This window comes from Phalacrocorax aristotelis, chromosome Z (assembly GCF_949628215.1).
Source record: "Phalacrocorax aristotelis chromosome Z, bGulAri2.1, whole genome shotgun sequence".
Classification (NCBI taxonomy): domain Eukaryota; kingdom Metazoa; phylum Chordata; class Aves; order Suliformes; family Phalacrocoracidae; genus Phalacrocorax; species Phalacrocorax aristotelis.
The window spans coordinates 72,891,240-72,919,235 of record NC_134311.1 but is presented as its reverse complement, the minus strand read 5'-3'; the positions used below and the strand labels follow the sequence as shown (position 1 = coordinate 72,919,235).

Here is a 27,996-nt window from a genome sequence, read left to right as displayed (position 1 = left end):
TTTCAAAAACTTTATCCCATCTTTATCTTTTTTTCAAAATAAAAAGGCATCTGTTTTCTTGAAAACAATAACAGGTCCCATCACTTTTCTGAACAAGGCATATCAAGATAAATAGAGTAAAACACAGTTCTGGGATTTAAAAAGCTGAAAGCCTTTCCTATGACTGATTTATAAAAAGGAACAGTCCCAGGGTGAACAAACTCTGCTTCAGGATGGGTCCCTCTGACACCTCTCCGTGGCCTCAGATAGTCCATTTCTCTGTACGAGCTTCCACACTTTTGACCAGGCCTTCCCCCAGTACCTCGAAGTCTTCCAGAATTGCCGCTACGTTGGGAACACAGACCAGCTCATTGTTCAGAGTTGTCACCATCCTTCCTTTCATGCTGGAGACCTGCAGGATACACACAAGCACTGTGCAAATGGGAGCACCCAGAGCTGCTCACCAGCTCTGCAAGCCCCACATGAAGTAAATTGTTTTCCTGCCTCATCACATCCAACCCCTGCCACACCACTACACCCAATTTTCTAAGCTTCACTTCTCAACACCATCATTGCTCATTATTAGAGATAATAAACTGCAGGAGTGCCCCTTCCACCCCCTTTTAGGCTTTGCCCTGGAGCCACAGTCCAAAGACCTCAAGGAAAGAAGAGAAGCAATGACCGGGGCATGGTGGAGATGGGAAAAGAGTGTGCAGATGCACAGTGGAGCTTGTGTAAGCAGAGCAGACAGGGCATGCAAGAAGTTCCACACCATGACCCTGAGAAAGAGCTGTCCGGGCTCTGCTCTGCTGTTGGGTGTCAAGACCTCAAGTGGGGAGAGATCCTTGGCTCCACCAGTAAAAAAAACCCTCATGTTTAATCAAGCCACATTCAGCTCAGATGCAAGCAACTCCTCCTCTCATTTCACCACTGTGAATAACTGGGTTTCACAACTGCAGATAGGCTGAATGGCAAATGCCCTCCGGCCACAAAGAGAGGGGAGGTAAATCACTCAGAGACTGACAGCAGAGAGCCTGGGCTGCCAACTCTGAGCTATGAGTCACTAGTTTCTTGCGTCTTTCCTTCATAGAATGCAGCATGAATCACTCCAACGTGCCTCACACCTAGCTTAACCACCCTCTAGAGTTTGCAAACCCACGCAATGTAGCTGGAAAATACCTCTGTACAATGATAGGACTTGGGCATTGTGAACCTAGGCTTGCCACCCCAACTTCTTGCAGGCTCGGTATTTCTGTGTAAGTCACAAGAATGGGACAGCCTACTACACACACCAAGTGTCTGTCAAACAAGGCATCGCCCACCTCCCAGGAGGGGACCAGAGAATTGCACCTGGGACACAGAGCTCTGTTCTGACACATGATCATGGTGCTGGGGCTTGTCCAAGGACATATGTTCCCTTCTCAGCTCTGCTGATGACTGGGGGCACTGTGCCCACAGCCCTGTCTTGGTTTCACCCTTTCTAAGAAGGGACAGGAAGTATGAGCTCCATTTTTCAAAGGGCTTTGGGCCTGATGACAGTTAGACAAAGCAATTACAATGCAGAAAAAAAAGCCCTCCAAGCTTTCAGGGCACAAAGGTAACATGAAGCTTAAAGCAGAGTCAAGATCTCACCTTAAAAGGCTGAGGCTGAAAGCTCGAAGGTTTCCACAAAACTGCAATCACTTCCCCACCATGCTTGTCGTAGAAGAACAAGGCGAGATCGCTGAAGGTGTCCTGGGTAGAAAACAAACAGAGGTTGTATCAGACATTCCAGTGTCAGAGCACATCTCTGATTCAGTCTCCTTATGCAGGGACACACAGCCAGGACTAAAACAGCAACTCTTCCAGTGGATTCCCAACAAGAAAAGCAACTTGCAGCCCATGGACAAGCTCTGGGTGCCTCCTGCTGCCTTGTTACCCCCAGTCTTAACGGATACAGTGCACTGCCTCCAAGTGTTGGATGCTCTCATCACTGACTACCTCTTGCTGTCCCAGAGAGCAGAAACTTGACCCACCACCTCCCACAGGCCTGCAAGAACACCAAGAAATCAGCATCCAGCTTTAGGACACTGGACCCCTTAGGTGACAGCCCACTGAGTGTTCCTCACCACGGTCCCTCAGCAGCTGGATACGGCACTACGAAGCTGTCCTATCCCAGTGTCCAACAGCCATGTACAAGACTTCACAGCGCATCGGATGGCAAGAGGTGGGCCCTGCCCAACAGGGAATCCTGCCACAATATGTTTCACTGCATAGCAAAGACCAACCCCAATCAAGGATCTTTCACTAGAGGCCAGCATCTCAAGCTCTGCAATCTATGCAACAAAGGTATCAAAGTTCCTTCTTCCCCCAGGACAAACCCCACATGTGCTGTTGGCACACAGTGTTCCAAAGGGAAACATAACAGCAGAAATTTTAAGTAACACAATGCCCTGTGAGGTGCAAAGAAATTGAATGTTCAATGGAGGCACTGCAGGAATCTGCTCACTTTACCCCTGTGTTTCAGCAGCTGTATCAACGAGTAGCTCCTTTGGTAGTGCTGGGCAGAAGAGCTCAAAAAAAGATCTTACATAAAGAGATGACTAAAGTCTTCGGTCTGCTTTCCCCAAGCCCACGCAAGCTGGTTTCCCAGCACTGCAAGAAGGCAGGGGATGAGCATTGCAGCAGAAGTAAACAATACTGTGTGCCAGCAACTTTTCGAACCCAAAAGTCTGGCCCTACAGCTCAGCACCCAACATGCTGGTACCTGGAGAAATGCACCTGGGTGCAGCTGACCAAGGCAGCCAAGAAGCTGCCCTATGACATTTGTTCACAGAATCACAGAATGGCAGGGGTTGGAAGGGACCTCTGGAGATCATCTCGTCCAACCCCCTGCTTGAGCAGGCACACACAGAGCAGGGGCACAGGAACGCGTCCAGGCAGGGTTTTGAATGTCTGCAGGGAAGGGACTCCACAGCCTCCCTGGGCAGCCTGTGCCACTGCTCTGTCACCCGCACAGGAAAGAAGTTTTTCCTCATATTGAGGTGGAACTTCCCATCTTCCAACTTGTGCCCATGGCCGCTTGTCCTATCATTGGGCACTAATGAAAACAGCCTAGTCCCATCATCCAGACACCCACCCTTCAGATATTTATAAGCATTGTTATGATCCCCCCTCAGTCTTCTCTTCTCCAGGGTAAACAAACCCAAGTCTCTCAGCCTTTCCTCATAAGGGAGACGCTCCAGTTCCCTCATCATCTTTGTAGCCCCCAGCATTAGTACAGGTCAAGTTTCCACACGTGACCTCATCAGCTCTGGAACAACCTACTGCAGGAAATCCAGACCCTCTGCTCCCTTCATTCTTCATCAGGATGAAGGCTTCATCCTTCTCCATCCCCTTAGTTTCCCCAGCTGCAGCTCAGCCACACTCTTACAAAGAGAGGTCTCTCCCAGCATCATTGTATCAAGATGTTTTCATGAAGTTGTACATGAAAAAAAAAAAAAATCAGCATCACAAGCAAGCTTGGAAGGGGTCTTGTATGGACATTCCACAATTGCAGTAGGAGGGAAAAAACCCACGGATTGGTTTGGTATTGCCAGTAATCCCAAAGGGTAAGGTGGCACTTTAAGAGTAAAGGCCTGATAAGCAGGGAGGGATGGTGTTGTCTCCAACTGTCAGAGCCAGATTTATGAGTTCAGACTTGAAGCATCGCAGAGGGCAGCACGAGTAGGCCATCAAGCTGGGAAGATCCTGAGACCTGCCAGCTCATCCCACTTCATGGGATCTTCATGAGGGCAATGCTGGTCAAGCCATTATCTCACTAAACTGGCTAGAAAAAACACCGTCTAAAAATACATTGAGAAAGAGGCAACCTGCCCTGGCATTTCTTAGCTGAGAGTGATGGATTATGCTTAGAGCCCAGTTAACAGGCAATATTCCTGCTTTTGCCAAAAGGCAAACAGCAGGAGGGAAGGAAGGCTCAGTGAAGGGCAAGAAAGCTCAGAGCACGCTGACCACCAATGGGCAGCTTTCTGAACCAGAAGGGAGCAGACCACGTGAGAACCTGAAAAGGCCCTGCTGCTCTACAAGGCGAGGTCTTGAGTGTCATGTGATGCTCCCTACCAGAAAGGATTTTTTTGGGGTGTGGGGTTTTTTTTTTGTTTTTACAAGCAAGTCTTGCTGGACAGGAGCCAGGAGCATTTGCAGGAAAGGAGCCTTCCCAGGCTCAACTCATTTCCCAGTAAAACCACTGTTTGGCCTGATACCCAGCACCTTTTATCCAGACAGCAGGGAGCAGAGGGCAGACGTTAAAAGGATGGCATCCAGTTCAAAAATCACAGCAAAGAAAAAAATCACTTCTGCACTTGCACTGCTCACAGCATCATCCACATGACAGTGGTTGGGCTGGCTCCACTGAGCTGCAGAGATGCACACTCAACTCTTGGGAAATTGCAGCATTTAAAGGGTCTGGTGTATTAGTCACCACACGTCTGTTTATACAGAGGCTTGGGGAGTAAAAGCAAACGGAGTTCACCTCCCTTTCCACATCCCATGCTCCATGCCCAGGGCCACCAGGCTTGCCTGAGCCTGCAAACACATTCCTCAAGGGAAAGTTCAGGAGAAAAGGGAAAAAAAGGCAGGGAGCGCATTTGAACCCCTACTCCCTTCTTGAGCTCCTGTATAAAGATATACACAGTCACAATTCAGCTTTAAAAGCCCAGGTAAAGGTCTCCCTGCTCAGGAGGATCCCTGCCATCAGCAAAATCTACAGCTGGTTCCCATCTTGCAGACGCACAGGGGACCTGCAAGCTCGGGGCTGTGATTCGGAGGAGCCTAGTAGTCTGGGGAAGGGGTACATGGCACTGGGAAGATGAGCTCAAGATCTGTAAGGAGCCATCTATGTTGTTCAAATGAAATGATGGAGAAAGGTGTTCAGTAAAACAATACCCAAACCTAAAATGGGATTACTGGATTAAGCAGCTCAGGCTGAAGCATGGATTTTGCAATGAGGTAAGCACTCGTTGCTAATTAAGCAACTATATTGTTGATGTTTAGGAGTAGGTTTTTTGGCCTAAACATTTACCCTCCCATGTTTTCACTGCTCCTATTTATACCCAGAGATCAGGCTCACTGCATCACAACCGATGGAAAAAGAGGAGCCATTTGGTGAGGTCTCTGCACCTGAAATGAGCTGCCATCGTACTGGGAAGAGTTGCTAAGGCACAAGTAGTAAATGTATCAGTGAACATTTGCCCAGTGCTTAGAACATTTTAAATGCTCTCAGCAAGGGATCTACCAGTTTAAAACCCGATTAAAGCTACACTTCCAACAAACAACTATATTTGTGGTTTACACTTTAATGTCCTTGTCATCCTACTGCGACCTGCCCTGATGCTCACAGGTTACATGATACAGACAGACCCTTCCCCCATGCCAAGGAGTACTGTTGAGAAAATGAGGCTGGGGTTACTTATGTGTCAGACTGGTTTTAAAAGAGAAAAGAAACCTGGGTGTTAGGTTTGGGATTCACCTGGTAAGAGTATTTCAAACAATTTAAACTTCTCCACCTTTGAGAGCCTCAGAGCCACATGCACATCCTTGTCCCAGAGTTTGGGGCAGCGGCAAAGTAGTACGGCACAGGAAAACGCCACCCATATTCTCCTGGCTGCATTAGCAAACACACCTTGTTCACCAATCCACCAAACCACCTGAGATGACAGTCTTCAGTTGCTTCCTACAGGATGAATCCATGGCAGACCCCTAGGAAAGTATTACAAACACAGGAGAAATGTAGCCACAGGTGCTCTCTGAGCTCACCCAAGGAGCACAAGGGCCTTATGCCTCAATACGCACATGCATGCCTGTAAGCACATGCGTGTGCATCCACCCCCAACCCTAGGCACTATGCTAAGGGTCACGGAGATGGTCTGAAGCTGTAAGGGAATTTCCTGCCACCCCTGCCCCTCCAAGGGCACAGATCCAGACAGGAAGGTTTCTTCTGTGCTACAAGAGCCCACAGAGATTTTTCAGTTTATCTCTGCCTGTCTGGAAGTCTCCATAGGAGGAGTCAGGCCTGTCAGTCAAAACAGGAAGGGAGCAGTCTGACCTGAAATCATTTCACCAGTGCCAGCTACCTCCTGTACCACAGCTTATATACTGTAAGAGACCAAGAACTTTTAATATCATTAATTTCTTGCTAACATGCAGGAGGAAGATACACATTCCTACACCATGGGAGGAAGAAAGGGACGTAAGTCTGTAAGTCTTCCAGATAGGTCTTATCCAAAGGTGCAAGAAATGCAAAACATTGCTCTAGAGGGAATGATGTTTACAGTAAAGCAGGAAGCATTTTCCTGCTCATCTGCACAGGAAAGATCTCCCATTTACAAGATGGGCAGCTCCTCTGCCACAAACTCTGTTAGGCATCTGCAGCCAGAGAAAGCTAAATCTTTGTAAAAGAGAGTGCTTTGCAACCAGCAACCCACTGAAACCAAAGACCATGTAAGAAACGTTAGCTCTTTTAACAGCCATTATAGACATCCAAATGCACACGGCACAGGCAGCTTCATGGTTTTCCCCACCATGAGAGAACAGCTCTGGACCCTGGGGAAGTGGCCAGGGCCTTTGAGCTTTGTGAGCTCCTGAATGAATGCAGATGGGCACGGCAAGTATATCCACAGGACTTGCTGGATGTGGGCAGAAAGATCGTTCCTTGAGCTCATGGACAGCCAAGCCACCCTGGAGTAAGACCTGAGCTGACTGAGCCTTCCCACACCATATCCCCAGCAAAAGGCGAGACAGCCACCATGACACAGAACAGCAGTCAGGAGAGATCCCACAGGAGCCTCATTTGAGACACTTAATTTAGCTTTGCTGAAGAACCCTGGCCAGGACTGGACCCAGGGTTTGCTCACTCAGGTGCTCAAGACTGCAGATGTGGGCAGGCTGGTGTTGGGCTGAAGCTCCAAGAAAGCCCTCTTTGCAGGATGTCTGGCACCTGCTTTCCCTCAAAAGCGTTTGTCAGCAAAGCCTTCTCATCTGGACAGACTCCGAGAACAGGCCTTTTCTACCAGATCTGTCCTGGAATTGAAAAATTTGCTGCCTCAATCCCATGACCAGCCTTTCATCTCTACCCAGAGCCTCCCAGGCACTACAGCAACTCAAACGAGCTCCTGCAGCACATCTCCATGGAACAGGAAAAATTAAAGCTGTCAGGACTCAACAGCTCACCTCCTTTCATTTTCTCCTTCTGATTAGGCTCCCCGGGGAAGGCATGCAGCAAACCTTTGGCTCCAGAGTGCTCCTGCCTTGTTAACACCTTTGATTTGAGAAGAACAGGGACCTCTCAGGAGCAAAATATGTTGGAGAGGAAAAAAGTGGGTCTCCTGGTTACTGGACCAAGGACACCAGGGCATGTGCTACAACCTGCCCCTCTCAACTCAATATGCCTGGGCATTTCAATCCCTTCTTCATGTGGCAAGCTCAGAAAAGGGCAGATGTTTCTTTTCAGCCAACAGAAGAGAACAAAATCCCACAGCATCACTGCATGGCAGACGTCTCCCTTCATTGCTATAAACCCACCACAGCTGCACTGTCAACCTTGGCTACAGCCCTGTTGCTCAATTCTGTGGTTTGCGCTATCTGGGGATAGCAAATTACTCTGAGTCAAAGCCAGCCAGTTCTGCATCCAAGTGCCTTCTCATGCAAAATCTCTCGTAAGGATTCACTGCTGTCACCACACTCCTTTCCAGTACCAACTTCTTACTGTGTTTGGATCACCCCCAGGGCTCCCAGCCTTCAGGAGCTGAGACTCTGCTTTGAGAAGCAAAAGCCAGGGAGGGAGAAATGCAAAGGTGCTGGAAAGGTTACCAACCAAAGCCAGATCAAAGCACCAAGCTGATGTAAAGGTCTTGCTTTCAAGCAACATTGATACACTGAGACATGAATCTGGACGATTTCTGATGGGGTAGTTTTGACCGACAGTATGCATCACCTGCTTGCTGGTGACCCTGCAGTAAAAAGTCAGCTTCTGAGGCTCTCCAACACAGGTGGACATGGCTGAGTTACTGGAGAGCACATGCAGTGTCATCTCTCTGATTTTTCCAAAAGAAACACCTGTTTGCCCAGAGATAGTCATCAGCCTCTTCAGGTCAGCCTGCTACTGATCTGGAAGCTACAAGAGCCAAGGGAAAGGGTACTGCAAATGGCCACATGGGAATACAGCCATACCTACCTCAGAGCCTTCAAGAGGGGGAAAAGCCAGGGCTGCTGAGGCAGATTTCATGCTCTCTACACCATAGCTTGCTCTTCAGAGAAACCTGTGACCAGTTTCTCTTCTGTTCCTCCCAAGCACCCTCAGGCCAAAGAATAAGGGGCACCAAGTGAAGCCAACACTGCTTCCAATGAGGCAACGCGACCTTTGCTCATATCCATGTTTCTTCATTGGGATGTTAGTATATTGGATTTAGGACCACCTGTAATTTTTAACCCAACCAAACCCTATTCTGAGTCAGATAGTAAAAATTCAGTTTGGATGTCATAATTGACTGGATCAGTTAAGTCATAATTGCTTAAAGGACAATGAAAGCTGCTTTCCAGGGAAGTCTCTTCTGCACCTTTCACTTCCGGAGACATTCAGTCCATTCTTTTATCCCCACTTCCAGCATGGCGTAGAAAGGTACTTCAGGCTTAAGAAACTCCATTTCCTACACAGAGCTATGCCTCCTGGTTGAGGTTTCATGGTGGGAGGTCAAATCTTCATCATACAGGGAACAGAAAAGAGCGGGCAGTCTTGATATTCCTCCTAAGTCCAGATGCCAGGAAAAGTGAAACATTGAACGGATCGCTGTGCTTCCCGCTCCCTTTTAGAAGTCTTGCACAGGGTGCTTCTCCCCCTCCTTCTTGCATATCCTGGACCCCAAGAAACCCCCCAAATACTTTCTGCAATGTGTCCTGCAGGACCTCCAGCTTCAACATGACCTTCCTTCTTGAAGGCAGAAGCACTGATCACCTTCTGTCCCCTCTCCTATCCTCCGTGACTTTACAGCTAAACAAGCAGCACTACTTACAGGGAAACAGTGGGACAATTTGAGGTCCTCCTCAACTTAAAGGGGTCTTGCATGCATCCCTGTCTCTCACTTCTTTTCCCGCACCCCTAAACTCTCCCAAGCTGCTCTGGGTGACAGAAAATCAAGCTTGCACCTTGCTAGACCTGGCAGCTCCACTGAAGCTACAACAGATTTCCATAGACTGGGCAGTGATCAGCACGAAATACAGCTGGCAGGTGGCATGGGAGGTAATGGGCCATGCCTAGGCTTGAGGAAACCTTGAAAGAAACCTTCCCAAGTTCTTTTTGTCCCTGTCCCTGGATGGAGTCAGCATGCAACAGGACCGGCCCCTGTGCAGTCCGCTCTAACGTCAAAGCTGGCTCTGACCTGAGTGGGTGCCAGGGCCAGAGACCCCTGCAGCACCCTTCATGCCAAAGCCAGCCTAGAATTCCTACAGCAGTTCTGACACTGCTCACAGCACTTCTGCAGCTAAAGGATGATGGCACTTTAAAGTCCAGCCACATTTTGAAAAAAGGGCATCACAGCCCCACCCCTCTGCACACTAACATTTACTCAGCTACTGCACACAAAGCTGGGAAGGGCCAAAGAGGTGAAGCTTGTACATCTGAAAAGTACTGGCTGTCCAGATCCAGTGTGGATCACCTCTGCCGCCCAGCATCTTGTAGATCTCCCCACCTTGCTGAGACTTCGGTATGGCTACACAGTGGAAAAGCACTGCATTGATAACTTTGGATACTGTATGTATCCAAACACCCACACTACCAACGTCCTCTGCCATCATGCATGTAACCAGGCCCAAAGAAACCATTCTGTGACCAGTATTCAGCCCCTCATTTGCAACCATTGGCGTAACAGCAGGAACCATATCGGTACCATGCCACAGATTCCAGTACAACCCCCTAGAAATATGGGTAGCTACTGTCCATCATACACCCCAGTTGGTGCAAGGAGCCATGAAAAGTACGCAACTAGTCAATGACTAGAGACAAATGGCTGAAAGATATTTTTGCACTGAAGTATCACATTCTTCAGGAAAGCCTCCAGGTGCTTTGTAACTGAGGTCATTCTCACATCAGCAGCACTCCCATTTGCACAGTATGGGAGATGCATTCACCAGGACCTCTGCTGAAGAAGTGATTTCAGATGCACACAAAGAGTGACCATCACATGCAAAATACATAAAGATGTCACCAACTAGGTCCCTGAAGTGGCAGGCAACTAATGACCTGAATGCCAGACGGCAGCTCCCCCTTAGGCAAGTAGCACCCTGTGTCCCTGCAAAGGGCCGTGCTTACTCTCAGCTCCTGGAGGTAGTACTGTACAGGGTCGTAATCCACCACAGGAAAGAGGATCTTTGTTGCAGTGCTGTTCTTCACCACACCTCGTGAAAATGACTTTAGTGGCCGGTCCACGCTCTCCAGATGCCGAGGAATCTGGTTTGGATTCAGGTGGATTAGGACATCGTAAAAGTCCAAAGGAGGGCGGAAGACCATCTGCAGAGAGAAAAGACCAGCGCTACTCAATATAGGACACAGGGACGCAGAGGAGATGAGACATATCCCAAGTCCCTGCTTGCATGTTATTCCCTTCTCCTTAGAAGGCAGTAAACCAAAGCCAAAATTTTTGTGAGATTGATGTCAGAGCTTTACCAAAACACCTGCAAGAAAAACATGGCTATGGTGGAGCCACAAGGACCTCCAGCACATACTTGCCACCCCATCCCCTCTGGGCCTGACCCAGCACGGGCTTGTGCTGTCAGAAGGATGTGACCCTCACTCCCCTATACTCCACACAGGTGCTGTAACAAGGAGTCATTCAAGAGCAAGGTGGTTCCCCCATGACCATCTCCTGGCAGATAGGCTAAACGTTCTCTGGGCCAGAGTGCACCACAAAGGACACACTTGACTGCCACAGCCCAACTGCACAGCAAGCTTAGAGAAGGGAGTTGCTCCCTACTCACATCAGACATGTAGCCAAAAGCACTACACTCCCTACCCTAGTAGTTTCCCAGGTCAACATAAAAATCACTGTCCCCCAGGATTTGGGGACAGTCCCTGGAAAAGAGCTTTCCACAGGGCCTACGTGGTCCTCTCCAGCCCAGCCCAGAGACCCCAGGAAGTCCACCTGAGCGCACGACAGTGGGGTGGGCAGTCAAGAGAGGGACAGACAGTGAGCTGAGACAGGTAACTGTGCTGCATGTGGCAGAGTCTCAGAAAGAAGAGGGGAGGCAAGAAGCTAACAGGAGCCGAATGACACACAGGGGACATGAGGAGCTGTGCAACAACAGGATGGTCCCGTCAATCCAACAGGAGTTGCCCCAGAGGGCAGCAGCATCTTCCATCAAGCAGAAGGTGAGAGCAAGACCCATTAATGGAGGGGAGCAATCCCAGAAACAAATATTTGGACAGGCAGGATCTGGCACAGTGGGTACTGCTGTATTAAAATGGAGGAAAAAAAAAAAACCTTAAAACTATGCATATATTTTTGTAGAAAAAATTATGTAGGGGCACGAACAGAGTTATGGGACACCACCCAACTTGGTGATGACAGAAAACCCATCACTCAGAATTGGTTTATAGGCAGGCTGGGGAGAACACACATGAACATCAGTGACCAGCACCACGTCCCGGCTGTGGTCCGTGCAGACTTTTTCCGCCTCAGCTGACCAAATCATGACTTATTGTATCCCCCTGGGAGCAAAGAGACAGTCCTCACAAGCCCATGTCTGCATCTGCATGAGAGCAGGCACATACCCAAGCAACTCAAACACAGACCACAAAAAAAACTTGGAGCACCCTCTTAGACACATGGAAAGAGGAGGCAACTCCAAGTTGCAATGGAAAGGCTTTTCCCTCTTCTCATCCCCACACTTTGCTTACAAACAGATTAGCAGCCCTGGAAACAGCATCCTGTGTTTGTCCCTAAGGAACACTGCAGGCCTGGGAGGACACTGGTATGGACCAGAGGGACACCCTGGGGATGAGAAAGGATCCTGCTGCACTGGCTGAGGGGAGGGGGAAGGAGGACTGAAGAGGCTGGGTCAGGGTGTTGGGAGGATGCTATGGACAGGCGACAGCTTGTTTCAGGAGCTAACCACCCCCAGCTCACACTGCTCTACTTCAGTTTCTGTCCTGAGTCTGCACTGAGCCTGGGGCACACTGCGCACGTCTCCCACACACAGTGTCTCACCTGTTCACAGCCCAGTTACACACTGCTCCCACCTCAAGTAGATTTCACCCCTGTAATAATTCCAGCACAAAATGCAGCAGAACTGAAAGCAACATCAGTAATTCCTTTTTATATTGCTTAGGCAGGAAAAAAACCCACTCTATGTGAGTTTTGTTAGATATGACAGATTCACATTAGAACCACCGTTAGGCTTTTCAAGTCCTCAGCTTCAATTGCTTAAGTCAGTACTTGGTACGCCAACAATTTCCCCTCCAAAATACACATATCTCCCTTCAAATAAATGTCTGCATCTCCCAGGTCATTTCAGTAATGGATCTTTTAACTTAAAAAATGAAGAGGGTAAAATTACATATGGCCTTGCTCCTCTGCTCAAACCAAAACAGTATCTTCCTCAAGTGCCTATTAGCATCCTACCAAAACCTCCACCATCCTGGGCTTGGTTAGACTCAAGCACCCAAGCCAGATTTGCACAGTTACACCAAGACAGAGTCTCCCAGAGGCATCATTTGCTCTGCCCACAGACACGCAACTGATTCGGCACAGGAACATTGCAGGTTTGCTCACCTGCCAAGAAAACCAGAGAATACAAAGTATGTTTACCCCAGTCAATGATATTTCACCCCAAGTTGCTATCCAGACATAGGTCCCAGCCTCCCAGTTCCCAACCTTGCTGCTCTTCATCCTGGGGCAACCGTGCGTGGCTACAGCCTGACTCCTACTAATACATCCCTGAAATCACCACTGAAGACCAGTGTGCTTTGCAGGAGCCCAAAAACCCTTGTGCTGGCAGCCCAAGGGGTTACCTTCACATCCTGGCTGTTGAGTGGGTCCATGAGCTGCTCCTCCAGGGCACGGAGAGACTCTGAGGCCAGCACAAGAAGGCGCTGCAGGATCTGGGGAGGGAAGAAAGCCACAGGGTGAAACTTGGTACTCCTGGATGTAGCAGGGACCCCGCTCACCCATAGGGCCATTGGAGCTGGCTCCAGCACTGGGAGCAGGGAACCGCCCCAAGCCAGCAGCCACCATGGGGCAAGGGCAGAGGTCCCAGCTCACCTGAGCTGAAGGTCGCTCTTGGGTCCACATAGAGCTCCATTGGTCTTTGGGGGTGGCGATGAACATAATGGGGAGGCGAGAGCGAGCAGCCACAAACTTGTTCTTGATCTCTGTGCAGTCAGCATCTGGTGAGGGTAGGCAGATGGGTGAGATGCTCTGCTCCATCCACAGCCCTCCAGCCTTCTTGCCTGTAGCGCAGCCCAGAAAAGGGCAGTACAACAAGGCTTTATCCTCTCCCACCCTCTAATACCACAGCCTGTGTGCTCCATTGCCACAGGCTTGCTCTGCTGTAACACTTTTCTCAGCATCCACCTGTAGGAAGTTTTGGAGACAGGATGCAGGGCTAAATGAATCTTTGCTCTTAACACCCCTACGTGGACCAGACACAGCTCAAGACACAGCAGGCACTGGGACTGACATGAGCTGGGAACTCACATTATAAGCTAAGGACAGAGATTGTACCCAAAGTGTTTTCTGTTTTCCCCCCAGCCTCACATGGGTAAAAGAATAGCTCTTTGGCCAAAAACGCTTTCCATTTAGTTCCTTAAAGAAGACAGAGGGTAGAAAAATATCAGTTTCCAAAACCCAGTTCTCTCTCTCAAAAAAAGAGGAAGTTGAGGAAGTGCTGAAACCCACAGAAACAGCTGTTCCCTCCGGCACTGCACACACCACTAGGAAGCAGCTTTACCTTTTCTTATAAATCAGCTTTAAAATCTGGATGTAGCTTTCCCCCCCACGCCCCCACCACCCAAAGCCAAGACAATCCCGTGGTCTCTTTTGGCTCCTGGGGGAAGATGACACGATCCGAAAGAAGATCAACAAACAAAACACAACGAAGAGGGCAGGACCACGTGGATGCGCCAGCATGCTCCTTCAGAAACCACAGGCCTTTACCAGGAAATTCTCAGTGCTCAGCAGGTAACAAAACCTGGAGTACTGCAGCCCTTGCAGGTTTTGAAATCAGGGACTAGATCATCCCCATGATCTGAGTGGTGCAGCAGTACTTTCAAAGCAGACATAGCACAGGAGGCTTCGGAGCTTCCCGTTCAAGAGCCCAACTGCTCTCCCAACACAACTGAAGTTTGGGCCCCCAAGAGCCAGGGGGGCCTCAAATCCTCAAGCAAAAAACCAAAGGAGCAGAGTGCTTCAAAAGCATGGCAGGACAGGAGTAAGGGAGGGGAAAATCTCCTTGCCCCCAGCAGAAGCAATGACACCCCCATGTATCCAAGACCCCTAGAGCTAGGCACTGACAGAGACCCCTACGCTGCGGCTCTCCTGCATGCTGCCTGCTCACCAGTGAGGCCGGCGTTCAGGTTGACAATCAGAGGGTTGTTTTTCCAGTCAAAGGTTGCCAGCAGGTCAAGGAAGCGCAGAAACCCCACCTGGGGAGAGCTGCAGGCAAGACAAAACAGTTCAACACCAGCACTGGCTCCCTTGGCAGCAAGAGTGGCTCAGGGGTGACTTAGCGATGCCCAGCCCACACACAACGCAAGAAGGGATGTCCATGGTGGGAGACAGAAGTTCAGAATAAGCATGAGGTGCTTCTCCTTCCCTGAATCCCCAGGGAAAGTCTTTTCCCCTTGTTCCTACCTCCTCAAGTAAAAAAAACTAGCGAAGTGAAACACTTCGCTCCACCTCCCCATCTCCCCACCTCCCACCACTCCCCTGACCCAGAGTCCTGGGGTTGAAGCAAGAGGGAGGTGGAGAGAGGGCTGCTCTGACCTCCAGTGCAGCTCCAAACACCACCAGCCAAGCTTCCACTGCGCCTTTTCCCCGTGAAACAACTCATGCACGAAGCCAGACAGTTGGAACAATGGGCCTCCTGCTAGCAGGATATTTTAGGAAACAGGAAAGCATTCTAGGCATCAGGCTGTTACTCCTTGCTACTTTGGGGAAGGAAACTGGACCCCAAGTGCAGGGCAGAGTAACCTTTTGGCTCCACACAGGCAAAAATACTCCCTTTAACTTCATTTCACTCCCCCGGGCCACATCCCATCCACCTGCCGGGGGCCAGCAAGCCATTGGCCCCACAGATTTATTTACCAACATGCAACTCCAATTCAGCTTTCAGTGCCTGACCTCTTGCCCTTCCCTCAGGAATCTTCTCCAGGAGGAAGGGAGGCTGCAGCCACCAGCACCACAACATGCCTCCCAGGGAACCCAGGAGCCCCAGCATGCTCAGAGCCACAATGCAGCCCTCGCAACCCTGCTTCTCCTGGCCATCCCCCACAGGACACAGGGCTCCACCAGTCCTCAGGAAGGCACAAGACACCCCATGGTTGTGCTGCCAGCACCCAGAGACCATAAGGACACTTGCTCCCATCCTCATCTGCTTCTCCCCTCTCACTCTGCAGTGCACTGGGCTGGGGAAGCCACAGCCCCGCAGCAAGGAGCATCTACATCTCTTCTGGCTTGCCACTCCCAACAGGGCTTATAACAGCATTTTGGTAGCACAGGGACCTCACGCTCACTGCTCTGCACTCTCCCAGCACCTCCTACCCTAGAAGCATCCCATCCCTCCTTCATCCCAGGTATGGAAAAACACACTAAATCCCCATCGGGCCAGCCCAGGCTCCTCATCCTCACCTGGGTGGTGTGAAGGGGGCTGGATGGAGGAAGAGAAACGCCACAAGGAGGTCCACACACTCTTCAGAGATGTTGTCGCTCAGGAGCTGGGCGCTGACCCAGCGCTTGGCCAGCCGGCAAGTGCTGCCGAAGACAGGGTGCTGCTGCTGGAGCCTGCAAGAAGGGAGACAAGCCTCTGTTCAACCCATACATCCTAGGACCCAAAATGCCCTTTTGGCATTTGACAGGAGAGAAGAGAGGGGCAATTGCCTGCCAGGAACATGTGTGCAGCATCACGAGAACAGGGTACTCTCTGTGGGTGTTGAGATTTTGGGGGAACAAAAGGGAAGTGCTGCCACATGCTCCTCTCTAACCATACAGCTCTTTGGTACTTGTCTCCCCACACCGGAAACCTTCCATGCGACAACAGGGACAACTGGTGCCATCCCCACCCACATTCTTCCCTCCATCCTCCTGCAGAGTCTCTCACAAGGTGGGCATAAGGGCCACTTCCTACAGTGGACTCCTCTCCCCACCATCACACTCCAACATCCAAGGGCATCTCCACACTGGCTTCCAGCCACATCCCGTGTCCTGGCCCCCCAGGCACCCCCTGCCACACCTACCCATGCAGGGAGCTGGTTAGATAGGGCAGATGCAATGTCTCCAGCTCCAGCTGCCTAGATTCCTCTGTGTCCTGGTACTTCAGCATCCCTTCTGGGGTGACCACTTCCTTCAAGATCAGGGGCTCCCGGTGGTAGGCTACTTGGAGACGGAAAACATAGCCGTCCTGAGATGGGAGCAGAAGGTGAAGTCAGACTTGGTGGTAACATGAGCAGGCTAGTGCACTATGCTGCACCTCAGGGACACAACAGGAACATCCTGGCATCAGCGCAGTCTCACTATGGTCTTCCCTAGGCCCGCCATCCAAATCCTGGTTTTGTCCAGTGGGACCACTGCCACAGACCCCCACCTCCCTCCTCAGTAACAAGTGAGGTCTGGAGAAGGCCCCTGTTGCTCCCCTACCTTGTACACATCTGTATAGGTGGCTGCAGGTCTGCAAACCAGCTGGTGCTGCTGCTGGAGGAGCTCAGCTAGCTGGAGATGGAAAGCGGCCTTGATGCGCTTGATGGCTTCTTTGTCCTGTGGCCACTGTCCACTGCCTTCCATGTGGCAAATGACTGGGGGCAAAGGAACAGCAGGAGGCCAATGAGCCCCATGCAGAGGAATGAGGTGTTGGATGGGGGTGGCTGGGACTCAAGGTTACAGCAGAAAAGCAGGAGGAGCCAGGGTTCTGCTCCTGCCTGCAACATACCAACACAGCAGTAACAGAGCCGGCACCACCGCATGCCTCTGCTTCCCCCCACCAAATAATTTCCTGCTCACATCTCTCCTCACTTACTCTTCAAAGGGGCTATGTAGGCTGGGCAGGGCTTCCGCTCTGAAGGAAGCAGCAAGTGCTGGGTCCTGATTCGGGTATGGAAGGAATAAATCGGCTTCATGGGAATTGGAGGGAAGACCTGGGAAAGAACAGCAGCTCAGGGACCAAGAACAGGGAGCAGAAACCCCGGGGCAACGCGCACGCCCTCACGCCAAACCTCCCACTCCAGCAAAGCCCCACTGGCACAGAGGGCTTGGCCAGCTTGTGCACAGCCAGCCCCAGGGACGGGTCAGCAAAGAAGAGGCACTGCATCACCCCGACAGCTCTCAGGAGCCACAAAATAAGAGAGTGACTAATTATCTCTGTATTCCCTCAGTCCAGGGCCTCCCCATAGCTCCTTGCAGACCCCTATGCATGGGCTGTGCTCGAAGACACTCACATCCGTGTACCGGAGGGCTGGATGGACGCCCTGCACAGCCGTCACCGTCAGTGGCAGCTCCTTCAGGTTCCACAGCTTGCGGCTTAGGTCATCGTAGGAGCAGACGACACTGACCATGGCCTCCTCACCTGTCCCTGATGCCTGTGGACACACAGGGAGCCTCTCCGTTTGCCTCTACCACCCTTGCATGGATGCCCACCTTGCCTCCCTCTCAGACTGGCATCACAGCCAAGCTCTGTGGAGCCATGACTGCCACCCCAGCGAGCAGCTTCTGGCAAGAGCACTCAGCAAAACAGGGAGGTAAGAGAGAGAGGTAAGCAAAGGGCAAGAGTTTCTGCAGCTCCTCAGCAAAAACAGGCACCCTAGAGACTGTGTTTCAAGCAGCAAGGGAACTTATTTCCTCAGCCTTAGTGCAAGACACTAAGACTGTACACAAGAGCTGTACTGCCAGCATTATACCTAAGAAGGGAGAAGCTAAGAGTGATTTGGGGGTAACAATACCACACACTGGCAAGGTGAGTGCTCTGCTACTGCCTCCCCACCAGTTACCACAATGCCAGAGGCAGCAGTTAACAGAATACTGCTCCAACAACATCCTTAGCCAAGGCAGAGCCATGAAGCACAGCAAAAGCAAAGACAGAAAACATCCAGAGCATTGCAGGAGCCCTGGGGAGGGCAGATGAGAAGCACTAAAAGGAGAACTGCTGCTGCCCTTGCTTCTTGCACCTCCCCAAAGCACAGCAGATAAGCCTGAACAAGGAGATGACATCACCAATACAAAACCATTCATATGCGGCTGAGTCGAGCCACATGCCTCCGGCCAGCAGGGCCTTTCTGGCAGAGCAGCAGCACCCTCTGCAGGGTGTGCCACGAATGACAAATCCCCATCCTGCCTGCAGCATCCATCTTCCCTCATCGCCCGTGTCCCTGACCACTGCAGATTCCCTGGGCTGCCTGAAAACAAGCAAATGGAGGAAGAGACACAGACACCCCTACCCACTGCCTCATGCACAAGTTTCTCCATCATTGCCAAGGACTGGCAACAACAGACTACTAAATGCCCCTCTGGCTTCAGGAAAGTGTATCCCTCTCAGTGTGGGGTTTATCCACCCTGCTCACCCCAGGCTAGCTTGCAGGGACACGCACACAGAGATTTTGCTGCCTCACCAGACAGCTGTCCCATCCTCCCAAATCTGACATGCAGCTCTGCCCAGACCACAACTGGTCCTGCCACATGAGACTTTCAGTCAGATTTGGTCCCCTTTGCTCTTAAAAAGGGGAAACAACTTCCTCCTCCATCCAACAACTAGGGAAAAAGGTGGTTTTACCGAAGACCAGCACAGTGGTGCCAAAGTGCTCACAGCTCATATCCAGCCTTTAATTTAACAAGCTGGAGAGCAGAAGTATGGAGGGGACATTTCCCAGCCTCAAGATGCAGGGTTTTTTTCTTCTTTATTTCAGATGCACATTCAGCTGCAACATAGGCAGAGTTGAGTGGGCATGATCTAGTACTTTGCAGCAGGACAGAAAAGATCCTGCTGGATTTCCCAGGTGGGCCTATGGGATGAAGACACAGGAGCGCTTGGTCCATATCCTGAAGGATGCAGGACCTGAAGGTGTAGCTGGATGAGCACAGTGATATATCCTCAGACAATGTGGGCACAAGTAGAAAGAGGAGGTCAGCAGGATGCTTGCAGGAGAAAATAGGGTGTGGGGGCTATTGGAGCAAGAGGACTTCAGCAGCTGTGCCTTGGTTAGCATGAAAGACTCAGCAGATCCAAGGAGAACACCATGATGCCCATCTAAGCACCCACAGCCAGGCATTTCCCTTACCTTCACTTCCTTCTCTTGGGAACCACCTAGCTGCCTTGGGGCCACAAAGCTAATCCTCCCCATAGCCCTTCCCATACCTCCCTTCCCTGAGAAACCCACAGCCCCACTGGGGAATGAACTGTACCGCTTGCCCGGTTCTGATCACAGACTCCAGCAGGGCTCCAGTGTAGCAGATAGAGGATTCAGGAATGTCCATGTGGCTACATGAAAGAAGACAACAGAGCATCAGATCTTTGATACATCAACCCATCTGTCCTGATACTGCACGCTGTTGTGCCCACAGACAAGGGTCAGTCCAAGACTAAGGAATCCCTCCATACAGGAAGGTCATGGTGAGGAAACTAATCTCTTGTGTGCTCCTCCTATGCCCAAATTATCCACCCAAAGCAGCATAACTCATTCAGGTTCACAGGATTCAAGCTAAAGCTGCCAACAATCAGCTGTTCCTCACAAGCCGTCCTCAAGAGGCCCAGGTAATCCCTTTGCTCTGTGCAAGAGGGTCTTGTTTTTGGCAGATCTAAATTTCTACAGGGAGGCTTTCCAATGCTGATGGGAGACCCAACTCTGAACCACTACAGGGTCTGAGTATTTCATGAGATGTCCTGCAAGGCCCAGCCAGCCTCTCTTCCAGCTCTGTCGAGTGTCCCAACATCCCATCTGTATGTAAGGGCAGGACCATGCTGCCTCCTTGCCCTTAGCATTGCCATCAGCAGAAGCTACAGCAGCATGTGCTTGACCCCCCACCCCCTTCTCTTGGGAAACAGCTCGCAGCATTAGGACCACGACTGAAATTACTTCCAGATATCACAAAACCAAAGCCACCCACAACGTTCTCCAAAGCGCAAAGCTGACAACAGGGTTACCAGGGACATGGCACAAGCCAGGAGAGCAGCAGTGACCCCACACAGCTGCAGGTCTCCCAGTCTCAACTGCTGCTTGGTATGACTTACAGCTTCAGCAGGTGCCTGATGATCTGCTCAGGAATAAGGCGTTTCTGACAGGCAGTGTTGGCCTCCCACACCACCGCCTCACAGATGCTGCCATCCTGGAATCGCCGCAGCTCTGATTTCTCCCCCCAGAAGGTCCGGAATTCCAGGGCCTGCAGGGGGACATTGGCCAAGCCAGGCCAGGGACACAGGTCACCACTGGGGCCAGCCAAACCGTTCCCACAACTGCCAGCCAGCCCCACAGCCATCCGCAACCACAGCACAACACCAACTCTGCTCCACTGCACTCAGCACAAGCATGGCTCCCCTCACCTCAGGGAGATCAGCCTGTGGTCCCTTCTCCAGCGTGCTGGCAGCAAATTCTGGGACAAACAGTAGCCCAAATGTCAGGGGCCCAACATCCTTGTGTTTCGGGGGCTCAGCATCAATTGGCCACTGTGGGAAAACAGAGAATATGAAGCACACGGGGAAATGAGGCTGCTCGAGCAGCAGCCTCAGGGATACTGGGCTGGCTAGATGAACCTCCTGCTACATGATTTTGGTTGACTGGACAAGCACAGACAGGAAAAGGCTCGTTCAATATGTCTCCCTGATGAGAAAACTAGTTGTCTTGTCCCTGTCTCATTGCTGCACCAGGACTTCTGCCCAGACCAAGCCTCCCAGCTGCACCCCACACCACAGTGCCAGGCCTCAGGTCCTGTATTCCCTATAAAGGGGACAGGCCTGTCTCCTCCTGCAGTGAGCAAAGATCCCCCCCCGTGCTCAGCAATGCCATGAGGGACACAGGAGACCCCAAGTGCTGCAAACGATGCAGTGTCACTGCCGAGCTGCATTACCTCAGGGATCTGAGGCAAGGAATGGGTCACAAGCAGTGCTCTCCTGGCCAGTCCACGGGCCAGCAGCGAGACAACAAATGGAAGGGCCGTGGCGACATAGTTCCCACCCCGATCCATCAGCTCATTCAACAGCTGCATCTTCTTGCAGGCACCCTGCAGCTTGGAGGCATGCTTCAGGCTACAAGAGAAGGAGAGAAGCTGGTCACCCAACTTGTTCCACCAAATCCTTTCTGATAGAGATATATGCTACAGGATGGATAGAGTGGGGAGCTGAGTGTCATGGCCCAGGATGGGAGCTACAAGAAGAACTACTGCACACTGTCATCTCAGGATGCCTCTGCCTCATAGGAGATGCTCGTCTTTGGAAGAGTCATCACCCAGAGGCCAACGCACTGCCCTCTTTCTCCTGGGAAGCTACCTAGACAGTAAAAGTGCAATGGCCAAATGCAAGAGGCACAAGGGCCTATCTCAGAGCTAGCAGGGCCACCTCCCACTAGGCAGGTCTGCATCTACCCCAGTCCAAAGCCAGACAGAGCCCACTCATCTCTGAACAGGCTCCTCAGCATTACCCCACCAGCACAGCGCGACTCACTGGAAAACATGGTCAAAGGCTCTGAGCATAGGCTTGGCAGTCATGAGCAGCACCTGAAAGCCATCCACCATCCGATCATCCAAAATTTCCATGGAGCGCTTAGCTTCAAACTGGACCTGAGCAAGGAGACAAGACAAAGCAAGAGCATGAACTGGAGGGGAGAAGGAGAGCAAATCCCTCCAGCTGTGGTCACCAATGCTCCCCCATCAGCGACAACCACCCCAGCTCCATGGTCACCAGCAGACCCTGATCCCAGCCAGCCTCTGCCCTCAGCGTGAACCCAAGTCATCAACAGCTGCCACTGCTGGCCAGACAGTCCCTCCTTGATGCCTCTACCATCAACATGGCTTGTCTGTGATCCAAACCAGTTATTTCTGCTAAACAGCTGCTTGGCTTCACCCAAAGGTGCCCACAAAGAAGAAAACAACTTTCCCCCATCATTCAAGCAAGACAGGTACAGCAATACTACATCCAAGTCTTAAAATTGACTTCTAAGCTTCAGAGTTGGAGATGGATGTTAAAAGCTTAAAAAGCAACACTGAACCACCTCCCCATGTCCAACATCCTCCTCCAAGATGTGCAACTACCCTCTGCCTGCATCAGCTTGCTCCTAAATCTGCATCTCAGGATGCCATCACAACCTGCCCAGTACCTGGTGGTATTTGCTGGCAGTCATATCAGCACAGAGGTTCACCAGCCCAGAGGGATCCACAAAGACCACTTCAAACGCCTGGTGGAAGTCATCCAGGACAGGCTGGAAGAGCAAATATAGTCCTTAGTTCACAGCACAGTACAGACACCAGGGCCCCATCACCTCATTACCATCCAACGTCCCTGTAACAGGCACATCCCTGCCTGGGCAGTGCTGGCAGCACAGTCAGACGCAGGTACGGGCCTCCCATGGAGGGCTGCTTACCAGGGAAGCATCCACTTCCTTTGCTAGGCTGATCCCCATCACGCTCAGGTCAGTGGTGGCTGTGGGCAGACAGGAAGCAACAAGTCACACCACCATCCATATCTCCCCCACCAGTGACGGTGGTACAGCTACATGCCAATACCACTGTGGTCTCACAACATAAACAGTGCTACAGTGAGATGCTGGCCTCCACCACGACCCACCCCTCTGCAAGCTGCTCCATCCAGCCCTGCTCTGCTGCCTCACCCCCTTCTGTCCATCTCACCCACAGGGTCTCAGCATCAGAGGGAGAAAAGCCTCAGTTCCCCCTTCTTCCCACCATATTCAGGCTTTGTACAGAGGCTCTCTTGACACCAGCCTTTCCCTGGAAACTTACCCAGGAACTGCAGGGTGCTCCTCAGCACCTGGTACCCACTCATCATCTTGACGATCTTGCGTTTCATCAGCAGGTAGGCAACTAGCATGGAGACCAAGAAGCCACTGAAGGACCCCAAACCCTGTGAAAACAGAAGGCTGAGTCAAGAAGAGCTCAAGAAGGCAACACGAGCCACAGCGCCCACCCTACATGACTGCTTCTGGCCTCTGTCGTCATTGGCAGGGCAGTGCCCACACCCCAACCCCACCAGGAAGACACTGTAGCAAAGCCCTGTACAACAAGCAGAGATATGGATCCCCTTGCAAGAAAGCAACGCCTTAAAGCTCTTTTGGAAATCAGAAGAGTTCTCCCCACTCCCCCCAAAAAACCAACAAAAAAAACCAAGCCCACAAACCCACTACATCATTCCAGGGATCTCAAAGTACAATTGCCTGGTACACACAGACTCAGTGGAACCCACAGGGTAACATGGAGCTCTTTGAATCCTAACATAGCTCAAATCAGTCACAAGCACACCACACCATACGCCAGGACCAAACCACCACCTTTCCACCCCTAGGAAGGGAAAGGAGGCCAAAGGCAGGTTAGCCAGGTGAGCAGAGCCTGCCTTGTCCCCTGGCACAGGACATACCTTGCTGAGCTGCCTCTGGTTCAGCCAAACTTTGAGAAGGGCCAGGCCATCCTTCATGCCTGGGAAATCAGTGGCTGCACTAGACAAGAAGTGCAGGTGGGACAGCAGCACCGTGTCACAGAGGATGGAGTTGTTGTAGTGCGGTGTTGGGGGCTCGGTGGCTCCTGTGTGGGCAGACAACAGCACTTTTGAACCAACCACAAACCTCCTGTTTACTGAGGAGGGTTGAAGAGAATCCACCTCTGGGCTCTAAGTGCAGTCTGGCTGAACCGAGCAGCCTCATGCTCCCCCAGACCCAGGCCCTACCTTCTTTGGGGGTGCTCTGCTCCATGAACCAGGCTGTCCGGACGTTGTTCTTGCTGGGATAGAAGCGGCTGGGTTTGAAGAGACCAGGGACAGGACAGGCATGGAGTCGGACAGTGACCATCTTCTCATCCTTGCCTATAAGCACCAGGGGGTAGATGTGCAGGAGGAAGAGATGTCAGAGATCCAGAAACTAACTTGAGAAAGCAGGGAGCATCCCAAGCTTAGGGAAAGGAGAAAACTCCTTCCCAGCAAAGCTCAGCAGCAGCAGAAATCATCTCAGAGCAGAGAGTGACTATATCCCAGAGCCAACAATAACCCTAAGATCACATTGCTCATGTCCAAGTCCCATTGTCATCCCTGCTGGCCAGTCTGGTACCCAAGCATTCTCCTGCCTGCCCTGGCCTTGCCACGCCACTGCCTGTCCCAGACCCAAACCCACTATCGCCTGGGCTCTGCAGAAACAAGCAGCACCCAGCAGCCCATGCATGCCACGTCAACTCAGAGAAGAGCCAGGCTGCACACAGCTGCCTGGGGAAGCAAGAAGATGGTGGGGAGCAGGGGCAGGGTGATCAGGGAGGAAGGACAGCTGTAGACACAGGCACATTTTCATAGGGTCTACTTTACTACCTGAAGTACCTACAGGGTGGGCCAGCCAGCAAGTCCAAGCCTGGGGAGCCCAGTCAAGCTACAGAGGGAGACTGGGAGGGGAAGAGACCTTGAGGACTAGGCTCTGTGTGGAGGGAGAGGACAACTGAGAGCATCGAAGCTCCAAAATCTATCACCAATTGTGATGACAGCCCCAGAATGACCCCACCACCAGCCTCCACCTCACACCAGTACCCACTCATAGCCCCAACCAGAGCAAGGTTCAAGGGCTACCTTGAGGCCTCAGGAGCAGGATGGGCTTGAGATGGTTGCTGTTCATGTAGGCAAACTTCACGCTGCCAAAGAGCTTCTCCTTGGAGAAGTGCTGGGCGATGTGGGCCAGGTACAGAGCTCTCTTCCGGTGGTAGCGCTGGTTCAGGTTATCTTTGTCCTGGAAGATTTCCTGGGAAGAAAGGGACAGGGCAATCAACCTCACCTGCCCACAGAGGCCAGTACAGTCAAGGCACCATACCACCTGCCCCTCTCCCCAACCCCACAGGAAGTCCTGTCTCAAACATGCGGCTACAGCCCCAGGCAGCTCCAAGTTGGTCAGGAGCACTCCCTTGCTGCTGGCTCACCATGCTTTAGGGCCACAGGAGACAAAGCAGAGCCATACAGCCAAAGAGGGCATTGCTTCGTCTAAAAGCCCATTAAAACAAGTCTGGGCAGCAAGGGGAGGGATCTCTACAGGAATAACAACCTGAAAATATCACCCTCCCTGTAACACGGACTTGGGAGTTTGAATTGGGGCAGAAGTGCAATGGGATACAAATCTGGACATGCGGAAGAGGTTCAGCCCATGCAGGGAAAAGGAAGATCCTCCTGAAGAACTGAAAAATCAAAGCAGCTGAAAGCTCTGATTGAGCAAGTGGTGAGACTGCACTCCCCAGCTCCTCGTAGGAGTCAACACACTGCACATCCAGATGCCACAACCTCACTCAGAAATGGAGAGGACAGGGCAGGGGTGGTGGGGGACAGGCAGTGACAGAGCTCAGCCAGGCCCCAGGCCACCTGGGAGCAGGCATGGCCAGACTCACCCGTGGCATGGTCACTGCCACGTCCACATTGATCTCCGGCTTAATGCAGGTGCCCAGCAGGTAGCTGCCCACCACCTTCAGCTCAGCTGGGGGCAGGAAGCGGAACCTCCCCTTCACACTGAATGGCACCTGCAGGAACGGGACCTTCACGCCCTTGGGGAGCCAGGCCTGGTCGGTGAGCTGGGAACAGACAGGACACATGAAATGCTCTAAGTATCACGAGCAACAGATGTGCAGAGAACAGACCCCTCTCCCCACACAACTGCAGGTGCCTCCACCCAGAGGTTAAAGATGGAGCATCCCCCTCTCCCCTCCAACATAAAGTAAGGTGGTATTTCTTTGAGTCCCTAAGGGAGATGGCTCCACAGGGACCTCTGCCTGTACAGCAACGACAATGCGTGCTCCACACAGGGGCCTTGCTGCCTCCTCCATCCCTCTAGGACATACTTCAGTTTCTGGGGTCTCTGGGATGGTGCTCAGCAGGCTGTTAATTTCATGGAGGAAGGCATCAATCTTCTTCTTCTTTGTCTCCTTCAGTGTCACCTCCTTCAGAAGCTCTTCAATCTGTAGAGGGAAAGGGGACCACAAAAGGCAGATGCAACACTGGAACTGCTCCTGCCCTTTACCTTGTCCTCCAGTACCAACCATGAGCCTGGTAAAGAGGGCAGCAGGTGAGCTGGGCAACAACACCCAAGCATCTCCACAAACCCTGCCCAGAGCTCGGAGTCCAGTCAGCACATGGGCAGAAGGATAACGCAGCTCCTGCCATCTCCTGTGAAGTGCTGGATGGAAATGCACTCCATCTCCCCAGCTTCTGTGTGAAGTTCAGCCACAAAAAAGCTGGCATGATTCACATAGGCTTTGCTCTCAGAACCGCTTTTTATATGACAGAGTATCAGCTCCAGGAAATGATCTTGCAGACCTTAGAGATCCTGTCACCAAAACGAGCACATCTTCAGGAGACTAAAGCCAGTCCTCATAAAATCACCAGTTACAACCACGAGGAGCCATCCAGGCACTAGCCTGACCTCCCTCTCACACAGTTTGCTCCCAGGACATAAACCAACCTTCCAGTCCCATACAGAAGCTAGTCAGAGTCAGGAGCCAGGTGCACCGGGTACTGTTACCTCCTCACCCGGATAAACAATAAATCACAGCAGCGAGGGACGCAACGGCTGTGCTTCCACCATACTGCAGTTATGTGCTGGAAGGGCTCAATTTCAATGGTGTAAAAGAGGCACAGGGATGGTAAGAATTACAGTGGAAATATCAGGAACACGCCGGGTGCCTTGTGAAGTCCGCGCCTTCTGTCCCCGCCCCGAGACCGGCTCCTGTAGAGCAGCCGCTTCCCGCTTTACCCAGCCGGGAGGGCTCAGGGATCTGCCAGCGGCCCGGGGTCTCTTCCCCAGGCGGTTCCCGGAAAACTCCGGGTCTGGGATGCCTCCCCCCGCCCCAGCTTAGCCCCCAGAGGGCCAGAGCGCGGCCATCGGCGGCTCTCAGGGCCCGCATCCTTCCGCCTGACCTGTAGGCGGAGGAGGCTGGAGTGGAAAAGATCCTCCGTCTCCTTCAGCTGGCTCAGCTCCTCACTGGTCGGCGGTTTGTAGAGCTCGGCCCGGCTCAGCTTCGCCGGCTGCAGAGCTCCGGGCCCAGCCCCGGCTGGGGCGGCCCTCTTCCCGCTCCGCGCCGCGCCCCCGGCGGAGGGCTCCCGGCCGTCTGCCGCCGCCTCCGGAGATCCCTGCGAGGAGAAGACAGTACGGCTCAGCCCAGAGTCCGGCGGGCCCCGGGCACCCCCCCGCCATCCCGAGCCCCATCCCATGCCCCATCCGCCTCACCGCCATGGCCGCCGCCACCGGAGAACACGTGCGCGTGGGACCTGTCACCAGGCGGCACGCCGCTCCCCATTGGTCGCGCGTACTAGCTCAAGGCTTCTATTGGCCGTCCCGGCTCGCCCCGCCTTCCCGCCCCGCCCACAGAGCCGAGTGCGCTTGAGCGGGGCGGGACCGGACGGTATTTCCTCACCGTCGTGAGCGGAGCGGGGTGGTGGTGTGGCTGCGGCCCTGGAGGGCTGTGCGGAGTGGAGGGAGAGGTTCTCTTCGGGCGGGGGTCTCTGCTCCTCGACCCATCATGGGGCACGGCCCAGGGTCGCCCCGCTGAGGTGCCGCCGTTCCCGCAGACCCTCGGCTGCTCCGCCCCGACCTCCTACCTTGGCTGGGACGAAGCGCAG

General features: G+C 52.3%; 1 protein-coding gene across 1 annotated transcript; it reads right to left on the bottom strand.

Moving 5' to 3' along the window:
- On the bottom strand, positions 1-27,667 carry NOL6 (nucleolar protein 6). The gene is made up of 26 exons (XM_075078475.1): positions 27,605-27,667; positions 27,295-27,507; positions 26,220-26,336; positions 25,773-25,952; positions 24,970-25,138; positions 24,091-24,225; positions 23,785-23,948; positions 23,154-23,274; positions 22,778-22,836; positions 22,514-22,615; positions 21,862-21,977; positions 21,270-21,447; positions 20,746-20,868; positions 20,437-20,585; positions 19,611-19,686; positions 17,654-17,794; positions 17,236-17,353; positions 16,860-17,014; positions 16,460-16,623; positions 15,855-16,007; positions 14,563-14,660; positions 13,269-13,393; positions 13,019-13,108; positions 10,322-10,519; positions 1,612-1,713; positions 1-391 (listed from the first exon to the last, which is right to left on the bottom strand). Exons 1-26 carry the CDS (start codon positions 27,608-27,610, stop codon positions 242-244), a joined length of 3,402 nt encoding a protein of 1,133 aa, XP_074934576.1. The 5' UTR covers positions 27,611-27,667; the 3' UTR covers positions 1-241.
- Between the last annotated feature and the right edge of the window lie 329 nt (positions 27,668-27,996).

Bases quoted from the DNA above. Each gene is read 5' to 3' on its own strand.
- NOL6 (XM_075078475.1), bottom strand. The intron at 25,953-26,219 runs GTATGTCCTAGA...GTCTGTTCCCAG, and splicing joins CAGAGACCCCAGAAACTGAA to CTCACCGACCAGGCCTGGCT. The intron at 25,139-25,772 runs GTGAGTCTGGCC...CTTTCTTCCCAG, and splicing joins TGGCAGTGACCATGCCACGG to GAAATCTTCCAGGACAAAGA.